General features: G+C 41.6%; 1 protein-coding gene across 6 annotated transcripts in view; it reads right to left on the reverse strand.

Annotated features, from left to right (window-relative positions):
- Positions 1–297: 297 nt before the first annotated feature.
- The window catches only part of SCML4 (Scm polycomb group protein like 4), a 116414-nt gene continuing 90353 nt past the window's right edge, over positions 298–26358 (reverse strand). For 5 of the 6 annotated variants that reach the window (XM_075862239.1, XM_075862241.1, XM_075862236.1 and 2 more), the window contains 4 exons: positions 22853–23047; positions 18673–18954; positions 9960–10105; positions 298–3444 (listed from right to left, as the gene is read on the reverse strand). In XM_075862239.1, the coding sequence (XP_075718354.1) occupies positions 3319–3444; positions 9960–10105; positions 18673–18954; positions 22853–23047 (749 nt within the window). In that variant the 3' untranslated portion in view covers positions 298–3318. The remainder of the gene's footprint in view (positions 3445–9959; positions 10106–18672; positions 18955–22852; positions 23048–26358) is intronic. The other variant, XM_075862240.1, reaches the window with a different exon arrangement.

Genomic DNA, 26358 nt, shown 5'->3' on the forward strand with positions numbered 1-26358 from the left:
AACCTTGCCACTGTGTATTTAATGTGTAAAAAAAGTCAAGATAAAGACAGCTACATCTGTATAAAACAGCATATAACAATAAAAACGTAGCACTCCAAGTCTCTGCTCAACCCTGGATTTTGCAGTGTCGGCTTCTTCTGGGGTCGGGCGTGCTAAATTTTTTTATTGTTATATGCTGTTCTATACCTCCTTTTGTGAGTATCAATAAACCTTGAATTGTTATGCTAGGCTGGCGGTGCTATTCTATTGTCAGGTCTCTCAAATCAGGTCTGCTTGAAGAGATTGAGATGGTGATAGAACTACAAAAGCCCAATTAACCAACGTCTAACAAGCCTGCACATCTTTGGGCATGTTCACACTGCTTATTTCGTGGATATTTTTCGGACCGTAAACGGTCAAAAAACCGTTGAAGAATTGGAATCAGAACTCCTCTAAACATCTGCCCGTTGATTTCAATGGAAAAAACAGCGTTCTGTTCCGACGGGGCGTTTTTTTACACGGCCGTTTTGAAAAACGGCCGTGTTAAAAAACGCCCGCGAAAAAGAAGTGCAGGTCCCTTCTTGAGCCGTTTTTGGAGCCGTTTTTCATTGACTCTATAGAAAAGCAGCTCCAAAAACATCCGAAAAAGACACAGCGAAAAACGTGAGTTTGAATAAAAAATGGCTGAAAATCAGGAGCTGTTTTCCCTTGAAAACAGATCCGTATTTTCAGAAGTTTTTTGCTAAGCGTATCAACATACCCTAACTGTTATCTTTCCCCAAGGTGGATAAAGTGAGGGATTATACTCTCAGAACGTTGAACATGTGTTTGTGGACTCATTTGGTAATCTGAGCAGCTACGTATATTTTATTTGTTGATTGTGAATTTTAAGGGAGTTTTGGACAACTCTTTGCTTAGCCTGCTCTGACCATTTTAGAGAGTGTGTGTAGTATCTTCATTGATTGCTAGTATTATAAATAGCACATGGTGGGTAGGGGAACCTGTTACATGTTTTGCATTGGGGCCCAGGAGCTTCAATTTATGCATCTGTTAGGTTGGTTTCATTCAGTGTGGATCCAAAAGGAAGCAAAGGTATAAAGAAAAGACGGATGTATCTCCTTTATTTTGTGTCTATTTCTGTGTTTGGCTAAAAAAAACTGTGCCGAAAACCGCATCAAAACTGTGTGTGTGATCCTGGCCAAAGAGGAATTATTTGTCTGGATCCCTACAATGGAGAGCTGGTGATATTTGGTAATTTTGTTTCCATGACTAAAAAATAGCAGAACTGCAAGGTCAATGTCATTTGTAATTTGATTTTTAAAGGGCTTTTTCCACAAAACACACTTATCACTAATCCACACACCCGCACATCCGTCGTGAGGAGTAGTTACAGAAAAAGTTGAGCACTGGACTTGGCGATTTACATTACTTCCATAACTCTGTATGGAGCGGCAAGATGCATGCTCAATCCGCGCTCCATGAAAGCGCTTTCTCAATGCGGTCATGGGTGATCAGTGGTGAGGCCCCCAGCAATAAAACATTTATAACCTATTCTGTGGATAGGTGATAAATGTTTTTTGTGAGAAAATCCCTTTTAAGGATACGTTCTCACGCAAAACAAAAAACGGCTGTGAAATACGGAGCTGTTTTCAAGGGAAAACAGCCTCAGATTTTCAGCCGTTTTTTATGCATCAAGTGGTTTTTGATGCCTTTCTTACGGACGTTTTTGGAGCTGTTTTTCTATTGACCCAATGAAAAACTTAACCAAAAACGGCTCAAAAAGTGACATGCAGTTCTTTTTTAAGGGGCGTTTTTAGAGCACTTAGAACACTTCATGCTTCCCTCTGCTGACCATTTTTATGGAGATGCGGATTTCATTTTTCAGCATGACTTGGCACCTGCCCACACTGCCAAAAGTACCAATACCTGGTTTAATAACCACAGTATTACTGTGCTTGATTGGCCAGCAAACGCGCCTGACCTAAACCCCATAGAGAATCTATGGGGTATTGTCAAGAGGAAGATGAGACACCAGACCCAACAATGCAGACAGGCTGAAGGCCGCTATCAAACCAACCTGGGCTTCCATAAGACCTCAGCAGTGCCACAGGCTGACCCCCTCCATGCCACGCCGCATTGATGCAGTAATTCATGCAAGAGGAGCCCCGACCAAGTATTGAGGGCATATACTGTATATACTTTTCAGTAGGCCTACATTTCAGTATTAAAAATCATTTTTGAAATTGGGCTTATATAAAATTCTAATTTTCTGAGAGACTACATTTTGGGTTTTCATTAACTGTTACCACAATCATCAACATTAAAAGACAAAAATGCTGGAAATAGATCACTCTGTGTGTAATGAATCTATACAATATAGGAGTTTCACTTTTTGAATTGAATTACTGAAATAAATTAACTTTTTGATGATATTCTAGTTCATTGAGAAGGACTAGTGTATATATGTATATGCTAAATTAATAGCTTGTTAGCTTATAATTATTGGTTAAGAGTTAGAGAGGAGGAAGTATTCGCTTTACAGGCTCCTAGATAAGGACTAGAAGAAGTAATTGGTGGGATCCCTGGAATGAGAGTGGGCAGGTAAGTAAAAGTTTGGGGAATAAACAGTCCCATAAATTTGTAGCTGAATTTCCAGTTTAGACCTTATAAGAAACATTAGCATGAAAACATTTATTTGATTGTTTTATGATAGTTTTTCATTTCCTAGTAAAAGAAATGTTTATTCTTGTAATAAAATGTTGCCTAACTCCACAAGCAGTGTATGCATACATAAATACCTCAGTTTAACTGCATACAGCAAGCTTCTACATATATATCACTGTGTACAGTAGACACCCACCATGATAACTGTTACATATTGCTAGTACAAAAATGACTGTGGTTATGGGACAGCTACAACCATCCCTACAAGCATTGTGTGCCAGCTATATAAAAATGTATTGTGTCAGAGAAATGTGATATACTTGCAATACAAAGCTAATACTTTAAGGTTTTTGAGAGTTTAACGTTCATATGGCAATTATTCATTTCATATTGTCAATATAATATCTTATAGCACCTGCTGTACAAAGAGTTTGGTGTTTTGCTTGCGATTCCATGCTAGTTATGCCAATGTGTTACAATAGCCATCTACATTTATGTCACCCACATTAAGTGCAATGACCTGTACACCTCTTCAGTAATAAAGATTGGCCAATATGAAAATGACACAACTATTTTACACAAGCCTATGAAAAATAAAAAAAGGTGTCAGAATGGCCTTTCATAAGGCAACATGTTACAAATCTACCATGTTACAGTATTAATGCTATTTAATGATCAGAATTTTGCTTGTTTCAGCTTATCGATATGGTAACAAAGTTTAAGGGCAGGTCCCAGTTTTAGTCCCAGATACTTCATAACCATGTCACTCCTCAGAAGAAGCAAGGCATTACCATCAATCTCCTACAGAAAAAGAAGAAACAAATAATTACAATGAGGCAGTTTTTGGTGTATACCTGTGCAGTTGATGATTTTTTTCTTTTTTTAAAGTAGTTGTCTGGTTTCAGAAAATGAATGCTATTTTTTGTATAATAAAAATGTATACAATTTTCCAATATTATTTTCCTCCTGGTTTTCAAGATCTCTGCTTGTTTTTTTTTTTTTTTTTAATATGAACATTCATTGTTTACTTGCAGTGGATACAATTGTTTATTCCTGTACCATTTCATGATCATTGAGACATGGCATTTTTGGAACTAAGCATTAGATAAAAGTTTGGTTCAAAAAAACTCATCCTGATGAGAGTTGCTGTAGCTTTGTGGTAGGAATGTTCATTTAATCTGATCTCTCTTCATGTACAATCTTTCTTAACATAAATACAGTGCTAGCTTTAAAGGATTCATTTCTCAGCTGCTATGAAATCTTTATTGTAGAGACATTTTTCAAGGGCTAGTTATGTTAAAACATCATTTAAACAGGGCAATACATAGAGCAGAGGGGCTCTATAGCATAGATTCAATTCAGGTGTCCATCTAGTACAGGTATGCATACCTCCCAACCAGGGGCGTAACTAGGAAAGACTAGGCCCCATAGCAAACTTTTGACTGGGGCCCCCCCTCCCCTGGGTGTCACACAACCCCCCCCCCCCTTGTAGCTAGTGCCTTTTTTACAGCCCCCCCTGTAGAGAACGCCATACAGCCCCCCTGTAGATAACGCCATACAGCCCCCCTGCAGAGAACGCCATACAGCACCCCTCTGTAGATAGCGCCATACAGCACCCCTCTGTAGATAGCGCCATACATCCCCTCTGTAGATAGCGCCATACATCCCCCTGTAGAGAACGCCATACAGCCCCCCCTGTAGAGAACGCCATACAGCCCCCCCTGTAGAGAACGGCATACAGCCCCCCCTGTAGGGAACGCCATACAGCTCCCCCTGTAGGGAACGCCATACAGCCACCCAACCCTGTAGGGAACGCCATACAGCGTTCCCCCCCCTGTAGGGAACGCCATACAGCGTCCCCCCTCCCAAAAAAATAATGTGACCTACAGTGTGTCCTACAAAATACATGTATCCCCTCTCCACAGGACATGTGTGATCGCTGGCATTGATAGGGAGAACGGGGGACTGAAAGTCCCCTGAACTTCTCCATGACAAACCTCTGACTTCCGGCGTCTGCGCAGCTCAATAAAAATGAAAGGAGCGCTGGTCACGCATGCGCACAAGCACGACCGGCGCTCCATTCATTTCTACGGAGCTGCCTACACAGACCCCGGAAGTCCGAGGTTTGTGATGGAGAACTTCAGGGGACTTTCAGTCCCCCGTTCTCCCTATCAATGCCAGCGATCACACATGTATCCCCTGTCCTGTGGAGATCCTGTGGAGAGGGGATACATGTCTTTTGCTCTATTTTGCGCCTTCAGGACCAGACACCGTTTAGCCGTTTAGCCATTTTTAGCACGTGTTAGTTAAATGGCTATAACTTTTTTATTTGTTCGGCTAACGACGTGATTTTTGCGACGTTTTTTCCGTAGACAATGCAGGTTTCATTTTTTATCGTTTTTATACACACCTTTTTTGCTATTTTAGAATTTTTATTCATAAAGTTTGAAAATAATAGTAAAAAAATAAGCTTTTTTACATTTCAGCTATTTTTTTTTTGGTAATAACATAGTTTTACCCTAAAATAGACCTTTTATTTGTGATCGTCATTGTCTACCGTAAACTTTTATATATTACATGTCTATATTAGGGTAATTGGGTCAGCACTAGCATTACAACAATGATTGGCGGGGGGGAACGTTTTTTTTTTGGGGTGGGTATTTTATGTGTATTTATTATTTACATTTTTTTTGCACTTTACTTTATTCTTTTTTTATTACTATGGTCTGTCCCCCAAAGGTCAAAGAAGAAAATTGGGGAACTTTATATATATTTTTTCTTTCTTTTACACCATGTTTTTCCACTGTAACTGGAGCTGCACAGCAGCCCCAGTTACAGGGGAAATCAGCCCTCTCATAGTGACGATTGTCACTAATAGGGCTGTGCTGGGTCTAGTAAGACCTAGCAGCAGTCTGCCACTAATGGCACCCGGCGATCATGTGACCAGTCACATGATCACCGGGAGGAATAGAGACAGCGCCGCTGCTGCTGTCTCTATTCCTGTACACAGCGCGCATTGAGCGCTGTGTACAAGTGATCAGAGAAGACAGAAGCAGCGAAATCTGCTTCTATCCTCTCCTCAGGGTCCCCGGCAGTCACTGACAGCCGGAGACTCGACATTCAGCTGCCCGATCGCGCGGGCAGCAAGTTAAAACCCGAGCCGTAGAAAGTCTATGGCTCGGGTTTTAAGGACCCTGACCGCTGGCCGTAAAAATACAGCCAGCGGTCGGGAACCAGTTAATGGCAGAGCGGGGAGATACCTCCCTGCTCTGCCGTAGTGTTCAGTGGCGTCCCGCTGTAGCAGCCATAGCGGCTGCTAGCGGAGCCTCCGGCCATGGTGGGGGCCCGTGCCGGCGGGCGACACGGGCCCCCTCATGCCGCGGGCCCCGTAGCAGCCGCTACTGCTGCTACGGCGGTAGTTATGCCACTGCTCCCAACCGTCCTGGATTCAGCGGGACAGTCCCGGATTACGGGCGGTGTCCCGCTGTCTGGGGCGTCCAGTGGTATGTCCTGGTCTCAAGTGTATTTGCATACTCAGAACGCAGATAAAGTTGAGCCCCCTGCTTCAGCATTAGTACAGAGCGGAGGAGCAGAGGGAGCACTGCCACTCGTCGTGGACTCCCCGGGCCCAGCGCTAATTTAAGCGCTGAGCCCGGGGAAGCCCTTGACCTCTGCGGCTCCTCCAGGAGCAGAATCCCCTGCCAGAGCATTGCCAACACTCTGGTCTGGGATTCTGCTCCTAGAGGGAACCCCTGAGGTCACTGTCCATATATGGACAGTGACATGAGGGGCTACTTCTGGAGCAAAATCCCCTGCCAGAGAACTTCAGATGCTCTGGCCAGAGATTCTGCTCCTAGAGGGAACCCCTGACATCACTGTCCATATATGGACAGTAACATCAGGGGCTCCTCCAGGAGTGGAATCCACAGCCAAAGCGTTGCCGACACTCTGGCCGTGGATTCCTCTTCTGGGGAAGCCCCTGGCGTTATTATCCATATATGGACAGTGACGTCAGGGGCTACTCCTGGAGCCAAATCCCCTGCCAGAGCCTTGTCGATGCTCTGGTCGGGGATTCCGCTCCTAGAGGGAACCCCTGTCGTCACTGTCCATATATGGGCAGTGACGTCAAGGGCTACTCCTGGAGCAGAATCCACTGCCAGAGCATTGCTGGTGCACTGGCCTGGGATTCCGCTCCTAGACGGAACCCGTAACAGTGTGGCCGATGCTCTGGCTGGGGATTCTGCTCCTAGAGGGTGCCCCAATGACTCTATGTACAGGGGGGCAGCGCTATGTACATGGGGTGGCGCTATCTTCGAGAGGGTGTGGTACTATCTACATGGGCACTGTGGCACTAAATAGGGGCACTATCTACAGGGGACAATGTGGCGCTATCAACATGGGCACTGTGTGTACTGTGGCACTATCTACATGGGCACTGGCACTTTATATGTGGGCACTGGCACTAAGGGCAGCTAAGGGGGCACTATACTGTATGGTGGCAGCTAAGGGGACATTATACTGTATGGGCGAATACATTGAGGCAACTGTGGGGCATTATACTGTATGGTGGCAGCTGTGGGAGCATTATACTGTATGTTGGCAGCTAAGGGGGCATTATGCTGTATAAGGGCAGCTGTGGGGGAATTATACAGTATGGGGCAGCTATGGGGCATTATACAGTATAAAGGCAGCTATGGGGACATTATTCTGTATTGGGCAGCTATGGGGCATTATACTGTATGGGGCAGCTATCCGGGAATTATACTGCATGAGGGTAGCTATGGGGGCATTACTCTGTATGGTGGCAGCTATGGGAGCATTATGCTGTATGGGGGCAGATATGGGGCATTATGCTGTATGGGGGAATTTGTTTGGGCATTATATTGCATGGGGCCATCTTTGTGGGCATTATATTGTATAGGGGCATCTGTAGTGGGCATTATACTGCATGGGGGCATCTGTGTGGGCATTATACTGTATGGTGGCAGCTAGAGAACATTATGCTGTGCTACTTGAACCACATCGCCCCTCTTTGCAATACTTGAAAGATGGTAGGTATGCCAGTATGTTTACACAGGCCGGATACACTGCGTAAAAGTACACAGCGTATCTGCCCTGGACGCCATAGGGAATTCCGACTGAAAAGCCATACCAAATTGTGGTGCTGTTTTTTGTCCGGAATGTCTGCTACGGAAAATAGCAGTAAAAAGAAAAAAAAGTTCATACTTACCTGTAGGCATGACGAAGCGTCTCTCTTACTTTCTGCAGCCCGACCTCCATAGAAAACGTTTTATCCTATGCGACCGCTTCAGCCTGTGATTGGCCGCAGCAGTCACATGGGATGAAGCATCATCCCTGGAGCCCGGGCTGGATGCAGAAGCAGAGAGTTCTGGGTGAGTATAATCTTTTTTTTTTTTGTGTTGCGATTTTTGCGGTGGAATCGCAGCTTTTCTGCCGCAAAAATCGCATTTGTTGTGGGTTTTATCTTCCCATTGAATTCAATGGGGTGAACCCGCAACAGAAAACAGATTCCGCAGCGTCTGGATGAGATTTGTTCAAATCTCTTCCACCTTGCTGCTATTGCAATATGCTGCGGATTTTCCGCAATGAAATCTGTTGAAGACAATTTGAAGTATTTACACTACGTGTGAACACGGTCTACATGTCAATACCACTACACATGTAACCAACTTAGACAACAGGACTGTATGTTTTTTATACCCAATGACCTTTCCATGATCTTTGGGTTAATTGCCCACAGGACCTGCAATTGGCCAGGTTACATTTCCTAGGGGGCTCCTGAGGGCAGGAAGCCCAGGAGAAAATTAAAAACAACCAATACTATTTAGAGCTGTAAGGTGGTAGAGTTGAATTGCATTATTATGTGGGCTCTTTACGGCAATATTATGGGGCTCTTCAATGGAGTGTTAATTGAATGTTGTATATTATTTTGGAACTATATGGTGGTGTTCGGTGGGCTGTATATGACAGTAATGTCTTGGCACTCTATCACAATATTGTTTAGTCTAAAATTATGAGGAAAACAATATCATATTTTTTTTCATAAATCATATCCTGTGTACGGTAAATTTAGAATGCATATAGTGCTCAGGTAAATTGTCCCTATTTATATAAAACATTATGTGTACAATTTTCAGATAAACATGTCAGCTAAACATGTAAGCATTAAAAGGTGGCAGTTCTTACACATGTGAGAATTACATGGAGTCAGTGACTATACAGAAATCTTCAAACTATAGATGCAGGAAGGTTAGAAGTGTTCCATGGGCTCTGTCGTTCTAGTGATTAGTGGGGTGAGACGAAGAAATCTTTTATCTCTACAGCATGTAAAAAACTATAGCTGCAATGTGTAGCTGAAACAAAATGGAACACTGTAGCCTTGCTTGCATGCCCTAATATATTAGGGTATCATAAGCATGACAAGCAAAAAAAAAAAACAACAAATAAACAAGTAGACTGTCCCAATGACCATGCTGCCAGAGTGGCATTAGGTGACAGACTTAGAGGGGTTGTCCCAAAATTAATGAAAAAAAAAAAGATTCAGACATAATATAGTGCATGACAATCTCTTTGTTACAAAGCTTGAAACAGCCCTGTATCTTACATGGATCCAGAGATCTCCCCATTCATTGCTCGACTTGATTTTTCATAGGTTTTATAGGCAGATCGTTTCACTGCCCCCCCCCCCATTACATGTCTTTACAAAGGGAGAGCCCAGTCTTTTATAACTCAAGAAGAGGGAGAGCCTGCAGCTTACACACAGTGAGAGGGTGAGCAGGAAAGGGGAGAGCTCCACACTGTATGTAAGCAGTACTTTAAGCAGGCTCTTTTTGTTTATCTGAGAAAACTGCTGGTTTTTACTGTATGAGTCTCTATTCATATTACAAGCTCTACTTCTGAATAAAAGCTTCTCCTCTACTTCTTTATTGACAAGCAGAGAAGGCATTTTCTATTGGCTGGTGGCAGTTGATGAGTGGAATTAAACTAAGTAGGAAGACTCCCTAATTCAGCTAAGTAGGAAGACTTGCACATTACTATACAGATTGAACACCAAGGGGCGCCATTATAAGGACGTAAAGCCAATATCTCGCTAATGGAGCATCTTTATAATATAAGGCAAATTACAAAAAAATTATTTTAATGCTGAATTATATTGTAATAACATTTAATACTGGGACAGCACCTTTAAACGGAGCTGAGCTACAATACCAGACACAGTTTATGGACAAGAGTGTTGTTGTTCCTGGGAAAAATTGGAGACCCATTTTTCTAATCCTAGCCCAAATTTGACTTACATGTTTTCTGAAAAGGTCAACATGTGGGCCCAATGACTGTGGATCAGCATCCTTCACAAACCAGACGACATCTTCCACAGTCCAATTAGATGGATCCTTGCTAGATGGTCTTCCTGTCTCCTGGTTTTCAGGACAAGGGCTTGAGGCTAATAAAAAAAAACAGCAACACATTAGAGCTCATCTGTCCAACATATTTATCTAAAATTTCCACAACCATTGGAAAAATAAGCAAATAAATTGCTATGTCAATACAGATTATTTATATTGATATGCAAAAGCAATGCAGAAATGCAGAGATTAAGCCAAAAAAATGCAATAAAAAATATTGGATACTGTTATGAAAATATCAGAATTCTCCAAAGAGTTTTATGACCATATAAAAATAAGAGGTTTTACCCGTTAGTGATCGCCCCATAGTGTTTTTACGTCGGTCACAGACTTTTTACGTCACTGCATCAGAATAAATAAACAGAGCAGGGAGCTGTCAAATCTCCCTGCTCTCAGCTACCAGATATAGCTGAGGGCTGAGGGCATCCCTGCTTGAACGTGCGAGATCGATATTAGTATTGATCTCACCCGTTTATCCCCTCAGATGCGGCGCTCAATAGCATGCGCCGCATCTGAGTGGTTTTGGAGAGGGGGACGGAACTCCCTTTCATGCCACTGACATCCGGCGATAAGATCACCTAGTGTCTGTGTCTCCGATGGCAGCCGGGGGCCTAATAAAGGCCCTCAGGTCTGCCTGTAGTGAATGCCTGCTAGATCATGCCTCTGGCATGACCTAGCAGATGCCTGTCCGTTTTACACGGACAGGCATAATACACTGCAATACAGAAGTATTGCAGTGTATTATAAATGCGATCGGATAATCGCATACTGAAGTCCCCTAGTGGGACTAGTAAAGAAGTAAAAAAAAAGTTTAATAAAAAGTGAAAAAAAAAATGGAAAACCCACTTTTCCCCCTTACAAACTGCTTTATTATTAACAAACAAAATAAAGTAAAAAAAAGTTACACATATTTGGTATCGCCGCGTCCGTAACGACCCAAACTATAAACTTATTACATCATTTAACCCGCACGGTAAACGTAGTAAAAAATAAAATAAACAACCATTCAAAAATTTTCTTAGAATCCAGCCTTAAAAAAAAGTGATAAAAAGTGATCAAAAAGTCGCATCTACTCCAAAATGGTACTGATAAAAACTACAAGTCGTCCCGCAAAAAAAAAGCCATCCTACAATTGCATTGGCAAAAAAATAAAAACGTTACGGCTCTTCAAATATGGAAACACAAGAAAAACATACAAAATCGAAACAAATTTGGTATCGTTGCAATCGCAACAACCCACTGAATAACGTTATTGTGTTATTTATACCACACGGTAAACGGTGTAAATTTAGGACGCAAAAAAGTGTGGCGAAATTTCTGTTTTTTTTCTATTCCCCCCAAAAAAAAGTTAATAAAAGTTAATCAATAAATTCTATGTACCCCAAAATGGTGCTATTAAAAATTACAATTTGTCGCACAAAAAACAAGACCTTATACAGCTATGTCGACACAAAAATATAAAGGTTATAGCTTTTTGAATGAGACGATGGAAAAACTGAAAAAATGGCTTGGTCATTAAGGACTAAAATAGGCTGGTCATTAAGGGGTTAAGGTTGTAGAAGGAGAGGGCGCTTTCCTGACCGGCATTGATAGATACCCCTCCTCCTTTTCAATGATAGGGTCTGTAGCAGCTAAAACGTGTGTATTATAATGTTCTGTAGTCAATGGAGCACACTATTATACATTGCAGATGCTAAAGAACCTGTGATCAGTTTAAGGTAGCCACAGTTTTCTCTATATAACAACACCTTTCTTTGTTACCTGGACTGTCTGCTTAACCATAGAGCTATGTCCTTCTGGATGAGTGCTCATTTGTCCTTGGACTAGTTTATCTCAACTTCTCCACCTCCTTTTTTATCTCTATCTTCCCCTCTTCCTCTGTTTCATTGTTCTTTCCCTCATTTCTATTGTCTTCCCTCTTCTTTGTTTCCTTGCTTCCTCATCAGAAAAGTTTACATTGAGACTAGTGTTTAATGTGGATGTAACCCATGACCTGCCATGTCTATTTACACAGTCTAGTGACATTATTATGTCAACCTCCTACTTTCTACGTCAGCAGCGCATAGCCAATGAAGGAAGTGATATGTCGTGGGCTGGCTTGGTGGGTATATAAGGTGTGCTATAGGCTGTCTGAACACATATCACTCGTTTTTGACATGGGTAAAAGGGGTGATTTATCAGAGTTGCAAAAAGGAATGATTATTATCTTTCGGGCCAAGGGTGGCATTATTTCTCAGACAGCGCAGTTTGTGAACTGTTCACGTGCTGCTGTGGTGAAAGTATATCGTGAGTGGACAAATGGCACCATTGGGAATAACTGACGTGGAAACAGTGGAGCACCACGTGCCAATAATGTGGGAGGTGAACGTTGGCTACGAAGCTGCGCGAAGGCTGAACCACAAGCTACAGTGGAACAGCTCCCCATGAAAATCAACCAGGGGCTACCAGACCTTGTGTCTAAAACAACAGATCAGCGAACCCTACTGCGTATGGGCCTCAGAAGCAGACGGATGGTCACTGCTCCTATGCTAAAAAAAGGTGCATCGAAAAAAAGGCTTTATGTTGCACAGCGGTATCGTAATTGGACCACCGATCACTGGAAAAGGGTTGCCTTCTCCGATGCGTCACATTTTCTGCTTCATCGAATGGATGGACGTTGTCGTGTCAGACGAGCAACATCATAAAACAAACACCCTGCATCCACTGCAGGAAGAACACAAGTTGGTTGCGGCAGCGTCATGGTCTGGGGAAATTTTTCATGGCATTCTCTGGACCCACTCATCCATGTGGAAGGCACTCTGAACTGATTTGGCTATGAATCCATCATTGCAGATCACGTCCACCCATACACGATGTTTGTCTTTCCTCGGGCAGACGGAATCTTCCAGCAGGACAATGCGACATGTCACATGGCTAGAAATGTCCGACAGTAGTTGAAAGAGCACGACCAAGACTTCCAAGCACTTCCCTGACCCCCTAATTCGCCAGACTTGAACCCAATTGAGGATCTGTGGGACCACCTAGATCGTCTTGTTTGCTCTATAGATCTTCCCCCACACACCTTCCAGCAAATGTGGGCTGCACTGCAGTCAGCATGGCTCCAGATACCGGAGACAATCTACCAGCACCTTATTGAGTCACTCCCAGCCCGTCTAGCTGATGTCCATCCAGCACATGGTGGTTACTCTGGGTATTAGCTGGTGGTCATAATAATGTGACTCCTGTGTAAATCTGAGCTGTCATCCATGCCATCACTGGCACATTGCTCTATATTTACGGTACATTGTTCATCTGCTTATATATATATTTTTGTTATGTGAAAGTTTAATTAACTCTGATTTACTCTACAACTGGCTACTTGTTAAATATATTAGAAAAAGGATGAAATCCTATTGACAATAATAAATTAAGGGAAAGGCAATAATAAAAAGGTTATAGGTTTTTTTTGTATGTCTCTAAATTACCAATACTAAAACAGAAGTTGCAAGAAAACAAAATTAGGTAGTTATTTCAGTGGGTTTAAATTACCCTAATATAAACGGGATTATTTACTGATTGCCTCTACAAATACTATTGGAAGTTTTATGACAATTCATAAAAGTAATTTTTTATTATTTTATCTTGTAGGAAGCAAAAGGGATTTCTATTTTCTGCCCTTTTGGCAAGCAGTAAATAATGTGATTATAACCTCAAACCTATCGGGGGCACACTCATACAATATAGCACATAGTACATTTGCTTGTTGTTCAGTTGATCGTTGGGCCATTTTAAACTGGAAGAGGATTGGGAATGGGCGCTCTGTTTACCATAAAATAATGAAAGGCTAAATGTAACTATTGAAGGGCAAGAGAACAATAAAGCTGACCGATTTAGATGTCCTCAATAAAAAGGACACAGAAATTGTGTACATAGAAAGTGAATTAGTTTGAAAAATATCATTAATTGGTATTGTGATAAATGTATAATGTAATATAAGTTTTAGGCCCCATGCACACAAATGTGCTTTTACAGCCGCAATTCCCCCGAAAATCCACGGGAGAATTGCGGCCCCATTAATTTCTATGGGCCCATGCACACGACCGTGGTTTCCACGGTCCGTGCATGGCCCAGGAGCCTGGACCGCTGAAAGAACGGACATGTCTTATTAGGTCCAGGCTCATAGAAAATAATGGATGCGGCCATGTGCACGGCCCGCGATTTGCGGGCGACTCGCCGGTGACACTCCTCGGCCGGCAGACCCGAAAATCAGGGCTGTGAACATAGCTACTGTCGTGTGCATGAGGCCTAAGAATCAAAGAAGAACCAATGTGCTAAATCGGGATTTAATAGTGTCAACGGCTGTGCAAGAAAAAATGCAAATAACAAAAATGTGAGCAAAGCTAAAACAATGTAATGCCATTGAAAGTAAGCTTAAGCCAAAAGTTACATGTACAGTGCATTAATAGTTCAAATAATAAAACTCAATAATAATCTTGGAAGATATAACATAAGGCTAAATGCTGAAGAATAAAATAAACTCATCATTAAATGTACAGACTCACTTTGAGATTTGCTACATGGACATTGGTCCTTAGCAAAATACTGCAAACCATCACGCTCTTATTAACAGTACATGCTTAAAAAAATTAAGTTTTTAGTCTTTTGCTAATACACATCTGCCAAAGGCTCAAGTGTCAAACATCAGCTAATAGAAAGTCCCCAGTCCCCAGTCCCCCGGCTATACGCCCATGTATACTGTGGGGAATTTACTACTCTGAAAGATAGAGATCGATCTTAAAGACTATCATTGAAAGTGAACCGATCATTAGATTTTAGGGCACTCAACCACCAGCTTATCGTTAGACTGCTGGGGTTCTGGGTCCTAAACATGCCCTTCTCAAAACTGTCCATTTTAGCATTGTGTCTAAAAATAAGTTATATATTACAGCATGCGCTGTATGTAAAATATCAAAAAAGAATCTTGAGCAGCATCCTGTCCAAGCTCTATGCGCAAATGAAGCGGAGGCCAGTACACCTGGACTCATCTCAGGACTCTTCTCTGGTAATTTACATACTGCGTCCGCTGTATTATAACTTCTTATTAGACAAAATGCTAAAACTTCCCTTTTTAGAACGCTAAACCCGAGCAGTATAATGACATTCTGATGGTTTAGTGCCATAAAATCTAGTGACAGGTTCCCTTTAATGACTCAATTGTGACATGCAAGGCTAGCACACACCGGAGTAAAAGAAATGTGGTGTTGAGAATTATCTTATTTGTTGCCATGTTTTAATGGTTTGCCATCCAGGAATATGGTCTCATAATACAATATCAACATGGGTTTATCAGGCTGATTCTGTCAAAGCAATCCGATAGGCTTATATGAGGACCTAAACTGCATGATGGTCATGCCGTTGACATGGTATTTGTAAGTGCCCAAAGTTTTGATACAATCCCAAGTAACAGATTGATGTCGTCACTCATGTAAACATACAAAGATTGGGTCACAGTATTAGTTGTAGCGGGTCCAGTATTGAGCTTTGCTTACAATATATTTATTAAGTAGCTTTTTAGTTGACTTGGAAAGTAAACCATTCATATGTACAAATTATGTTTAACTGCATAGGGCAATTGTATTAAAAAATAATGTATCACGTTAAGATTATGATATTAGGCTATAAGAAGGAATGTCATTCAACTGTATAAATAAGGTCCAGGCCAAGTATTGACATGACATAGACTGTAGCTAGCAATCTGGAGTTACATCTGTAATAAATTCATTATCATAGTGTTAGAAAAGTTTTACATTTATGATTACTTTATCTAATGAAGACTAAAACTGTGTATCTGTAAAGCCTTGACTAACAAAATGTCTAGTATGTTTTATTGTTAAGATAACTGATATTATATATGAGGAGGGGGTAGCTGAATTCCTAAAAAGGGAGATTAAAATTTCCAGACAAAGGTTCAACTTCTAATTAGTTGTCAATTGTGATATATGAAGCAAAATGTAACAAGAACTAGTCCAGACATATTATTCTCAGAATATGTATAAAAACTCTGTCATTCAGGATAGAGGCAGACAGAGACTGAAAGATGACGTTTTGTCTCCTCGTTAACAAGAATAAAAGGCCGCAATACTTCAATTTGTTCCAGTGACTCCTTGAATCTCATTGATAGATACAAAAATTCTTCTAACAATTGGTGCATTGGCCGGGAATCCAACACCTCCTGACCCCTCGTCTACCCGAGGTCTGCATACCGTGCACAGGGTGAGTTATTCTATGGACTCACTAAAAATAAAGACCTCCAGCTGAATTGCTGTCAAGCAGAGGCCAGTCTGATGGGACGCACGGGGTTGGAGTGAAGGATTCTAAAAGAACCTATAGAGAGGAATTGAGGATTCAAGTTTTCATCTGAATAAATTTTGTTTATATATGTTTTTATTATTTTTCATATTTAGATGTATAAGGTTATGTGATAAAAACCTAAGTTGGATTTTAGTTACTAAGACTGGGTCTTAGTTATATTAAGCACAGGTCTTAATATAAAAACCTGGGAATAACGGTTCTTGAGGTTAGTAGTCCATAGCCTCTGTGAGCAGGCTACAGGTAATAAATAACTCTGTGCAGCGCGTAAAAGATAAAGTACTTGGAGATTTGGAGGATCTCCTATAGATTAAGGATTATAGAGTATTACGATTATTTGTTGTGTAAAGTTCAATATTGTGGTTAAAAGTATTGAATGATTGAGATATGAGGGTAACAGCTGTTTGTCTTTGTAAGTGTCTGAATTGTGCTGTGTAAGGTAATAATGTGTATAGGTTTATGCTTCTGTGAATGTAAAAGCCTGGATGAGATACACTGCAATCCAAAATAATAGGACTAACTGTATCACTTGTGCAACATCTAGGCCACATCTGGGTACTATACCTTTCAGGCTATAAGATAAGGAGAACCCACAAGGTCTGCAATGTGTGTTATCTTTATATAATGCATCATATAATCCAGGTGATAAATTATGCAAGACATTGTCTCTATTGTACCCACCTGTGGGGAGAGATGAAATCCCTCCCTTAGTAGTTGCTTACCCAGGCAACTACACCTGCTTTCTGAGGAATGGGCACGGTAAGAAAGTAGGGAACCTCACTGAAGAGTTTTGTGAAACCACCATAGATATTGGTACCGATAATGGTAATTACTCCTCTAATATGTTTACCAACCAGACAAGGGCAAGGACTGATCTCTGATGGCTATTTGGAGAAAGGAAGCTGAGACCTAGGCTACTGGCCAAGTGGCAGGGAAGCTGTAATCTGGTTCAGCTTCTGATGACATCCACTTGTTTTCAGCCCCTGAGTTTCAGAGAATGACAAAATAGCCCTGGAGACTATCTGAATCGCTATAAGCGGTCTATCCCTGGAGGTTCCTTTGACCATAGAATATACATAGATGAAGTAGGAGTACCCCGAGGGGTGCCAGATGAGTTTAAGGCCCGAAATCGGATTGCATCAGGCTTCGAGTCTGTATTTTTCTGGTGGTCTACGATAAATAAGAATGTCGACTGGATTAATTATATCTAAAAAGAATCAACAGAGATTTGTTAACTATACGAGAGATGCAATAATGTGATTTGCAGATCAGTTGGGACCTATATCTTTAATGACATGGTGAAATAGAATGGCTCTCGATATATTACTAGCAGAAAAAGGGGGTGTCAGCAAAATGTTTGTATCTTCTGTTGTACTTTTATTCCCAATAATACAGCTCCTGATGGTAGTATTACCAAGGCAATGGAAGGACTCAATTTCCTGTCCGAAGAGCTTGCGGAAACTCCGGAATAAATGACATCTTCACTAACTGGCTTGGAGGATGGTTTGGAAAATGGAGTAACCACATATCCAGTCTAATGATTTCCTTAGCAACCGTGGCAGCCATACTTGTAACTTGTGGATGTTGTTGCATTTTTGGAATAAGGGGACTAATTCAGAGACTCATTCACACTTCAATTACTAAAACAATATACCAAAAGATTCCAAATGAGGACTTAATACGATGGCTTGGAAACACCTCATGATAAAATTCTGATGTATGAAAATATTGGTGAAAACTTAAAGAAGAAAATCTGTTTTGGATGTGTCACAGAACATTCCTTAACAAATTTACAACAGGGAGGAATGTTAGAAAAGTTTTAAATTTATGATTACTTTATCTAATGAAGACTAAAACTGTGTATATGTAAAGCCTTGACTAACAAAATGTCTAGTATGTTTTATTGTTAAGATAACTGATATTATATATGAGGAGGGGGGTAGCTGAATTACTAAAAAGGGAGATTAGAATTTCCAGACAAAGGTTTAACTTCTAATTAGTTGTCAATTGTGATATATGAAGCAAAATGTAACAAGAACTAGTCCAGACATATTATTCTCAGAATATGTATAAAAACTCTGTCATTCAGGATAGAGGCAGACAGATGCTGAAAGATGACTTAATCTGATGTCGTTTTGTCTCCTCTTTAACGAGAATAAAAGGCCGCAATACTTCAATTTGTTCCGGTGACTCCTTGAATCTCATTGATAGATACAAAAATTCTTCTAACAATAGCAAGAAATAAATTGAGCTTTACCATTTCGGTTTCCCTCAAGGTAACTTCCACTTCTGGTGGGACTTGATGTTTGGCGCCTTAATCCTGTTGATGATTGAACTCCTGAAGACATCTGACTTGATCTATGGTTACATGAAGAAGAGGAACTTCCAGCACTACCACCTCCGAGCCGTCCTTCTCCATTGTTTTGTCTCACAGGGTAAAGAGATCCCATGTAGTTGTATGCAGAATCGGAGGGATCAACACTGTATCGTTTTGTATTCACAGGATCAACCAAGTAATCTTCTGGAATAACAGTTTCTGCTGAGGGAAAGGTAACTTAGTAAGTATTATAGTAATTAAATACATATTAAACGGGTTATACGTATTCTGAAGATTTTTTTTATTATCAATGGCTGCAAATTAGATATATAAGCATAGGAGGCAGTAATTACCTACCTTTTCCTATCCTATCCAGCGCTGATGTTTCGGCTGCACTCCCAGTTATTGTTTATATGCATGTAGTATGTGACCTTTGCACCGGGGCTAAGCGCTGACGAATCGTACAACTCATGACCGCTGAGCCCCCTGATTGGCTGCAGAGGTCACATGCTACGTGCATGTAAATAATCACCCGGAGTGCCACTGGAGTATCAAAGCTGGATCGCCAGAAGAAAGAATAGATAAGTACTTCTTATGCTTATTTATCTCATTTGCAGCCATTACCAAAACATTTTCAGAACCCAGATAACCCCTTTAATGCTAAGCAATGTAGATGGCCATTATGGCAAAGATCTACCTGGTAAACATAGGAACGCTTCTCTGGATAGATTATTCAATTGTTGTTTGGTAAGTAACTATTAAAATCTGAACATAACTATGAACAAAAATACACTCATGCCTTTATTATGATCATATATATATATATATATATATATATATATATATATATATATATATATATATTTATGTGTGTATAGATATATATATATATATATATATATATATATACATAGCATCACATACAACAGGGGTGCAGACTAACTGCTTTTAAGGAATTCCAATTATAGCTAGCTTCTTTTCAGGAGTGTAGAATTCTATGAGAATAGAAGCAAATTTCCCAGCACATTTTCCTGGTGTATCCCCATTCCCTGTTACAGTGGCCACAACTCGAAAACTCATCATAGTTGTTATCCTAATACTAAATTCTCTGAAAGCACAGACTTAGCGGCACCACTAACGCTCCTAAATTGTTCCAAATGGTAATGCTTATTGCAGATTATCCCCGAACTAGGGTCATGTAATACCTACACAGTGATGCCACTATTCAAATTATACACACTAAAGTGTCTACACAGTAATGCAAGCTAACTAATAACCAGCACAATAATAACATCAAAACAGAGTTGCTATTACCAAATACAAAGTGTGGAAAAATACAAAAATAGTACTTTTCCAAACTCTGTATTTGTTTGAATGTTGTATAATTTTTTTTCAAATGTATTATGATAAATGCGGTTTATGAAAAATAATTGTGACAATCAATTGTTTTTATAATTGTATTTATAAATTTTTATACCTTTTTATAAACTTTTCGAATCCACCAATCACATTCAAGTGATGTCAGCAACCAATACTGACTTCCCGGTCAGTGGCGTAACTACCACTGTAGCAGCTGTAACAGGGCCCGTGTCATGAGGGGGCCTGTGCCGCCGCCGACACGGGCCCCCCATGCCCGGTGGCGCCGCTAGCAGCCGTTATGGCTGCTACAGCGGTAGCAATGCCACTATGGAGCCCACGTCACCAGGCCCCTAACATTTATGGGCCGGGCAGCACGGGCCCCCTCTTGCCTGGTGCCGTCACTAGCAACAGTGCTAGCAACAGCCACATTCACTCAGGACGCAGATACAGTTGGTCACTATAGGCTGAAGGCCACGTTAGGCCTGCAGCATATAAGGCGATGGAAAGACTCCATGCGCAGGCCGGCGTGATTACGTCAATGCATCCTGCTGGCCTGCGCAAACGTCTCAACAGGAGGATGCGCAGTGCTCCATTCGTGGCACTATATACAAGGGGGGCTGTGTGGCACTATATACAGCAAGGTAAGTACAATATTTATTTTGGGGGGGGGAGAGCCGTATGGTAATATACATAGGAGGTTGCTGTTTAGCACTATATACAAGGGTGGAAGCAGGGTGGCACTATATACAAAGGAGGGTCGCTGTGTGGTCCTATAGACAAGGGGAGGGCTGCGTGACACTATATACAAGGGAGGGGGGCTGTGTGACACTATACACAAGGGAGGGGGGCTGTGTGATACTTTATACAAAGGGGGCTGTATTGTAATATATACAAGGGGGGGCTGTGTGGCACTATATACAAAGGACAGGGGCTTTGTGGCACTATATACAAGGGGGAGATGTGTGGCACTATATACAAGGGCGGCTGTGTGGCACTATATACAAGGGTGACTGTGTGGCACTATACACAAGGGGGAGCTTTGTGGCACTATACACAAGGGGGAGCTGTGTGCTACTATATACAAGGGGGCAGGGCCGGCTCCAGGTTTATGTGGGCCCTTAGGCAACACAGACTTAGTAGTGCCCTTTGCGGGGGAACTCACGGCGGCAGTGAAATGGCAGGAAATGTCACTTTGTGCCCCCATATAGAAGTTAGGCACCCAGTTTGTACCCCCATAAATTTCGTGCCTTCTGTAGATGTGGCACACAGCCCCCCTCCCAGGTAGTGCCACACATCTCCCTCCCAGGTAGTGTCACACAGCCCCCCTCCCAGGTATTGCCACACAGCCCCCACCTCCCAGTTAGTGGCAAACAGCCTCCGCCTCCCAGGTATCTATAGGGGTCTGTGTGTGGCGCAATCTACAGGGGTCTGTGTGTGGTGCAATCAACTGGAGTCTGTGTATGGCGCAATCTACAGGGCAATGTGTGTGGCACAATCTACAGGGGTCTGTGTGTGGCGCAATCTACAGGGGCGTGTGTGTGCCGCAATCTACAGGGTTCTGTGTGTGGCACAATCTACAGGGGTCTGTGTGTGGTGCTATCCACTGGAGTCTGTGTATGGCGCAATCTACAGGGCAATGTGTGTGGCACAATCTACAGGGGCCTGTGTGTGGTGCAATCTACAGGGGCCTGTGTGTGGTGCAATCTACAGGGGCCTGTGTGTGGCGCAATCTACAGGGGTCTGTGTGTGGCGTAATCTACAGGGGTCTGTGTGTGTGGCGCAATCTACAGGGGTCTGTGTGTGGCACAATCTACAGGGGGACTGTGTGTGACGTTATATAAGGGGGGCTGGGAGGCACTATATACGAGGGGAGGTGTGGCACTATATACAAGGGGGGGCTGTGTGGCACTATATATACAAGGAAGGGGCTGTGTGACACTATATATACACAAGGAGGGGGGCTGTGTGACACTATATACAGGGGAAGCTGTATGGTGCTATCTACAGGGGGGCTATATGGTGATGTCTACAGGGAGGCTGTATGGCACCATCTACAAGGGGGAAGTGGGGGCGCTATCTACAAGTGGGGTGTGACCCTGTCCACAGGGTGGGGCTGTATAGCACTGTTTACAGTGAGGCTGTATGGCACAATCTACAGGGGGTCTATATAGCACTGTCTATAGGGGGCTGTATGGCACAATCTACAGGGGGCACTATCTATAAGGGGGCGGCTTGTGGCACCTAGGAGAGGGGGGCCCAGTCAAATGTTTGCTATGGAGCCCAGTCTTTCCTAGTTACACCCCTGTTCCCGGTCTTTTTAGGCATGTCAATTTTTACCATTGTCATTTATTGTAAGACCTGAAGAAGAGAATGGTATGGTTCCGAAACCCGTAGTCAGAAAAAAAAAAATTACCTTAAACCAAGAAACAAGTCTGGTAATATCGAGTGAGCGCCCAAGGAAATCCTATTGTTGTTTAAGTGCCTGGGGCCCTTTTGTCTGAGACAACAAAAACCCAATAGTTGCAATAAATAGAATAGGAAGTATTTAACAATATAAATATACAGTAACCAAGGATATTAATTATATTCTTTAACATTTACTATTTGTTGTTTGTCTAGACTAGACACACTTTACCAAGTGCACCTCTCCATTTTTAACCACCACTTTGCCCACTTGGCTCAAGATTTACGGTGGGGGTGTCTACCTTGATATATACGAGTAGTATCATGGCACAGTGGAAGAATGTACCGTATCTCTTACCTGACTCCATCCTTCCAGTATCATATTCCTTGGGGTTATCTGAAGTGGTGCTATACTGTACAAAGGGTTGATTGCTGAACAGATTGTCACAGATGAGGCTGCGGCACAGCTTTTTCAGAAATCGTAGAACATATCCTATGCTGTTCACCACAGGAATGCTGAGAAGATGTTGTTTTCCTTCAAATGAAGCAGAAACTAAAAAAAAAGGAAATAAATAAATAAATTATTACATGTACTTGTACGGTAGTGTAACCTGTTGTTCGAAGTAATTCCATGAAGCGGTATTTCTTCTTAAGCATTTATTGCTTATCCACAGATGGCATCTCCGGGACACTCACTTATCGGAAAAAAGTTTGCAAATTCTGTGTACCAATAGACTTGAGTGCGGTCCTCTCTACTGAAGTGTATGGATGTTACAGATAGAGTACTACTTGTGTGGCTACCTCTTCACTAAGCTGAATGGAGAGTGCAGCAGCTGGGAAGAAGCGAATGGTGTCACTAGTATCCTGCTCTACCGATAAGACTCGGACATATCAAGCTCTTATAGTATATTCTGTGGCTATACCATACCCTAAACGGTGTTCAGTGTGCAGACCGGAACTGCATAGAGAGAGAGAGTGTTGTAAAGAGCTGCTGTGGAAGTTGTTATGGAGCTGCTGGAGAAGCGATGGCCCATCGCTGGGTCTGTGGCAGAGGTCTTGGAGTGAGTTGCGGGTAGTAGACAGGAGTCTCCCCACAGTAGTGTGCGTGATCACATAAGCAATGGTGGGTGCGGCAGGAGTCTTCCCACAAAGACAAGCAAGCATAAGTCCAGTTGTGGCCTACTAGGCCTTTGTATAGTCAGACTAAACCCTTGTATCAGGGAGGGGCGCCCTGGGTCCTGTCTGCGACCACAGATACAAGCAGCCAGCTACCGTCCACCTGACTTGAGCCATAACTAATATTGTGCCTCTCATGCGGAGAAGTCTGAAGCACTCATGTTTGTTGTGTGTACAATCAGCGCTAGCTAAATTAAAGTTACATTGCTGCAAAAACTCGGACTTTATTTCATCTTTGCCGTGACACCCCTGCTAGGGCCATATATCACCTAGGCCCTACCTTATAGTATTACTAGAGCATAGTTTTTCTCTGCCACATTAGTTCAAGTTTCAGGTGTAAATGTTGATGTATTGTGACATTTCATACAATGGAATAATAATAATACTAAATATTCTTAGATTTCTGTTACTGCATAGTTTCTTTATTTCAGCTCCAAATGGCTCTTATTTAAATGGCACAATTTTTCCTAGGCCAGGAAATGTGTCAGCTATATGATAATTGCACAGGTGTCAGTTGACAGGTGCTCCATCCAGGGTTTGGAAAATATAAACGACAGTTAGAAAAGACGCCTCTGGCGCCAGGTGGAAATGAAGAAATAAGGGACTTACACATCCAGCCTTAGGAGTTTAATTGTAACACTACATTGTCATTCATTCGCACAGCTGCTTGATTTAGCAGCAATGTGTGACATAACCTTTTTGAAAGACAGTATTTGATAAATATTGGACAAGTCTCCAACAGTTTTCAAAACCCTCTTAGGCTAGATTCTACACAGTTTGGGGTCAACGATATTGTAACATGCCCATAGACTATGAATAGCAACACGTATGGGAAAAGAGTGTCCGTTTGGGATATGTTTGACATGGAAGCGTCAGTATACCTTTGTCTCAACTATGTTGAAAAGCGCAGTTGACTATGCTTTTTAATACAACTGTATGCAAAGAAAAACCTGTATGGTATGTCATGGAGGTTTGCAGGGGTATGCAACTGTATAGACAAACATTTGATCACCTCTGAAGCAAATGGTCCCGCTGAAACTAGAGCCTAACTTCACATTTACTGCTGTCATACATTGATAACTGTACCCCATTGTGTCTGGGAAAGTTATCCATGACAACAGGAATAAGTGGGTGGGTAGTGAGACATAAAGCACAATATGTTAATTCATTGTAAATAATCATATGGAGTTTTCTTTCAAAATAAGTAGATAAAAGAGGTAGTCCACTTTCAGCAAATTAATGTTATCTTTTGTACATTTTCAAATTACACAATTTTACAATATATTTCTGTATTAATTCCTCAAGATTTTCAAAATCTCTGCTTGATGTTGAGTAAGAACATTCATTGTTTAACTCTAGTGGATAAAATTATGTCCATGGTCATGTCATTGACAAATAGGTGCTGGAATTATTAGAAGACACAGCTCTGATACACATACCGTTATTGTAATGAGCCATGCACCTGTGTGTCCATCACATGACCATGGACAGAATTTTATCCACTGGAAGTAAACAATGAATGCTCCTACTGAATAATAATAATAGGCAGAAATCTTGAAAACTGTAAGAAATAAATGCAGAAAGTATAATAGAACATTGTATAACTTTAAAATTGTACAAAAAAATAACATTAATTTGCTGAAAACAGACAACTCCTTTAAGACTTCTTAAGCACTTAGAATATGAAAAAAGAGTGGTTGTGTTTTTCTTCTATTTATAATTTGAGATGTTCAAATATCAGAAATTCCAGATCAAATAGTTTTGAAATATTCCACATGTAATGGAAAAATAAAGAATTTTCACTCAGTCTTTACCGATTCCAATTATCATCCTCATGTCAGGCAATTTGTCTGTTGGAATACATTTTTTATCTACGACACTCACTGATGATGTCGTAAATGTGGAGCATGGTGATACATTAGCTGCAGCTCTGCCATCCACTATAGTATTCATAGGTTTGTCAGTACGCTTTAAAGTGTGCGCTAGATCTTTTCTTGCTCTAATTAATTCTCTTTGTTGGAACGACAGCTTACTAATTATCTCAGCAGCTACCGAATCATGAATGGCTGAGCAATTTTACAAAAATTATTTTTCTTATGCTGAGTCTACCCTTCAGACGTGCCAGTGTTTATATACACTTTCTACACTGTCATGCCTGTTTTATCTTTTCCCTTCATTTAAGACTGTTTTTTTTTAATGCCCTTTCAAAAATAATCTCTCAAATGACCATGGACGTTAAGGGTATGTTCACACAGGGCGGATACTATGGGTAAAAGTACACAGCGTATCCCGCAGGGAATTCGGCTGAAAAACCACATCAAATTGTGGAGCAGTTTTTTTGGACGAAATGTCCGCTGTGGCAAACAGTAAGTTAAAAAAAAAAAAAAGCTGATACTTACCCTTGTCACAACGACGCGTCCCTCTGATGTCCTGCAGCCCGGCCTCCTGGGATGATGTTTCATCCCATGTGACCGCTGCAGCCTGTGCTTCGCTGCAGCAGTCACATGGGACGAAAAGTCATCCCAGGAGGCCAAGCTGCAGGACATCAGAGGGACGCGTCGTTGTGACAAGGGTAAGTATCAGTTTTTTTTTCTGAGTTGCGTTTTTTGAAGCGGAATTTAAGCTTTTCCTCCGCAAAAGTTGCAACACATAGCTCTTTGTTGCGTGTTTTACCACCCAATTGAATTC

This window comes from Rhinoderma darwinii, chromosome 4 (genome assembly GCF_050947455.1).
Source record: "Rhinoderma darwinii isolate aRhiDar2 chromosome 4, aRhiDar2.hap1, whole genome shotgun sequence".
NCBI lineage: Eukaryota > Metazoa > Chordata > Amphibia > Anura > Rhinodermatidae > Rhinoderma > Rhinoderma darwinii.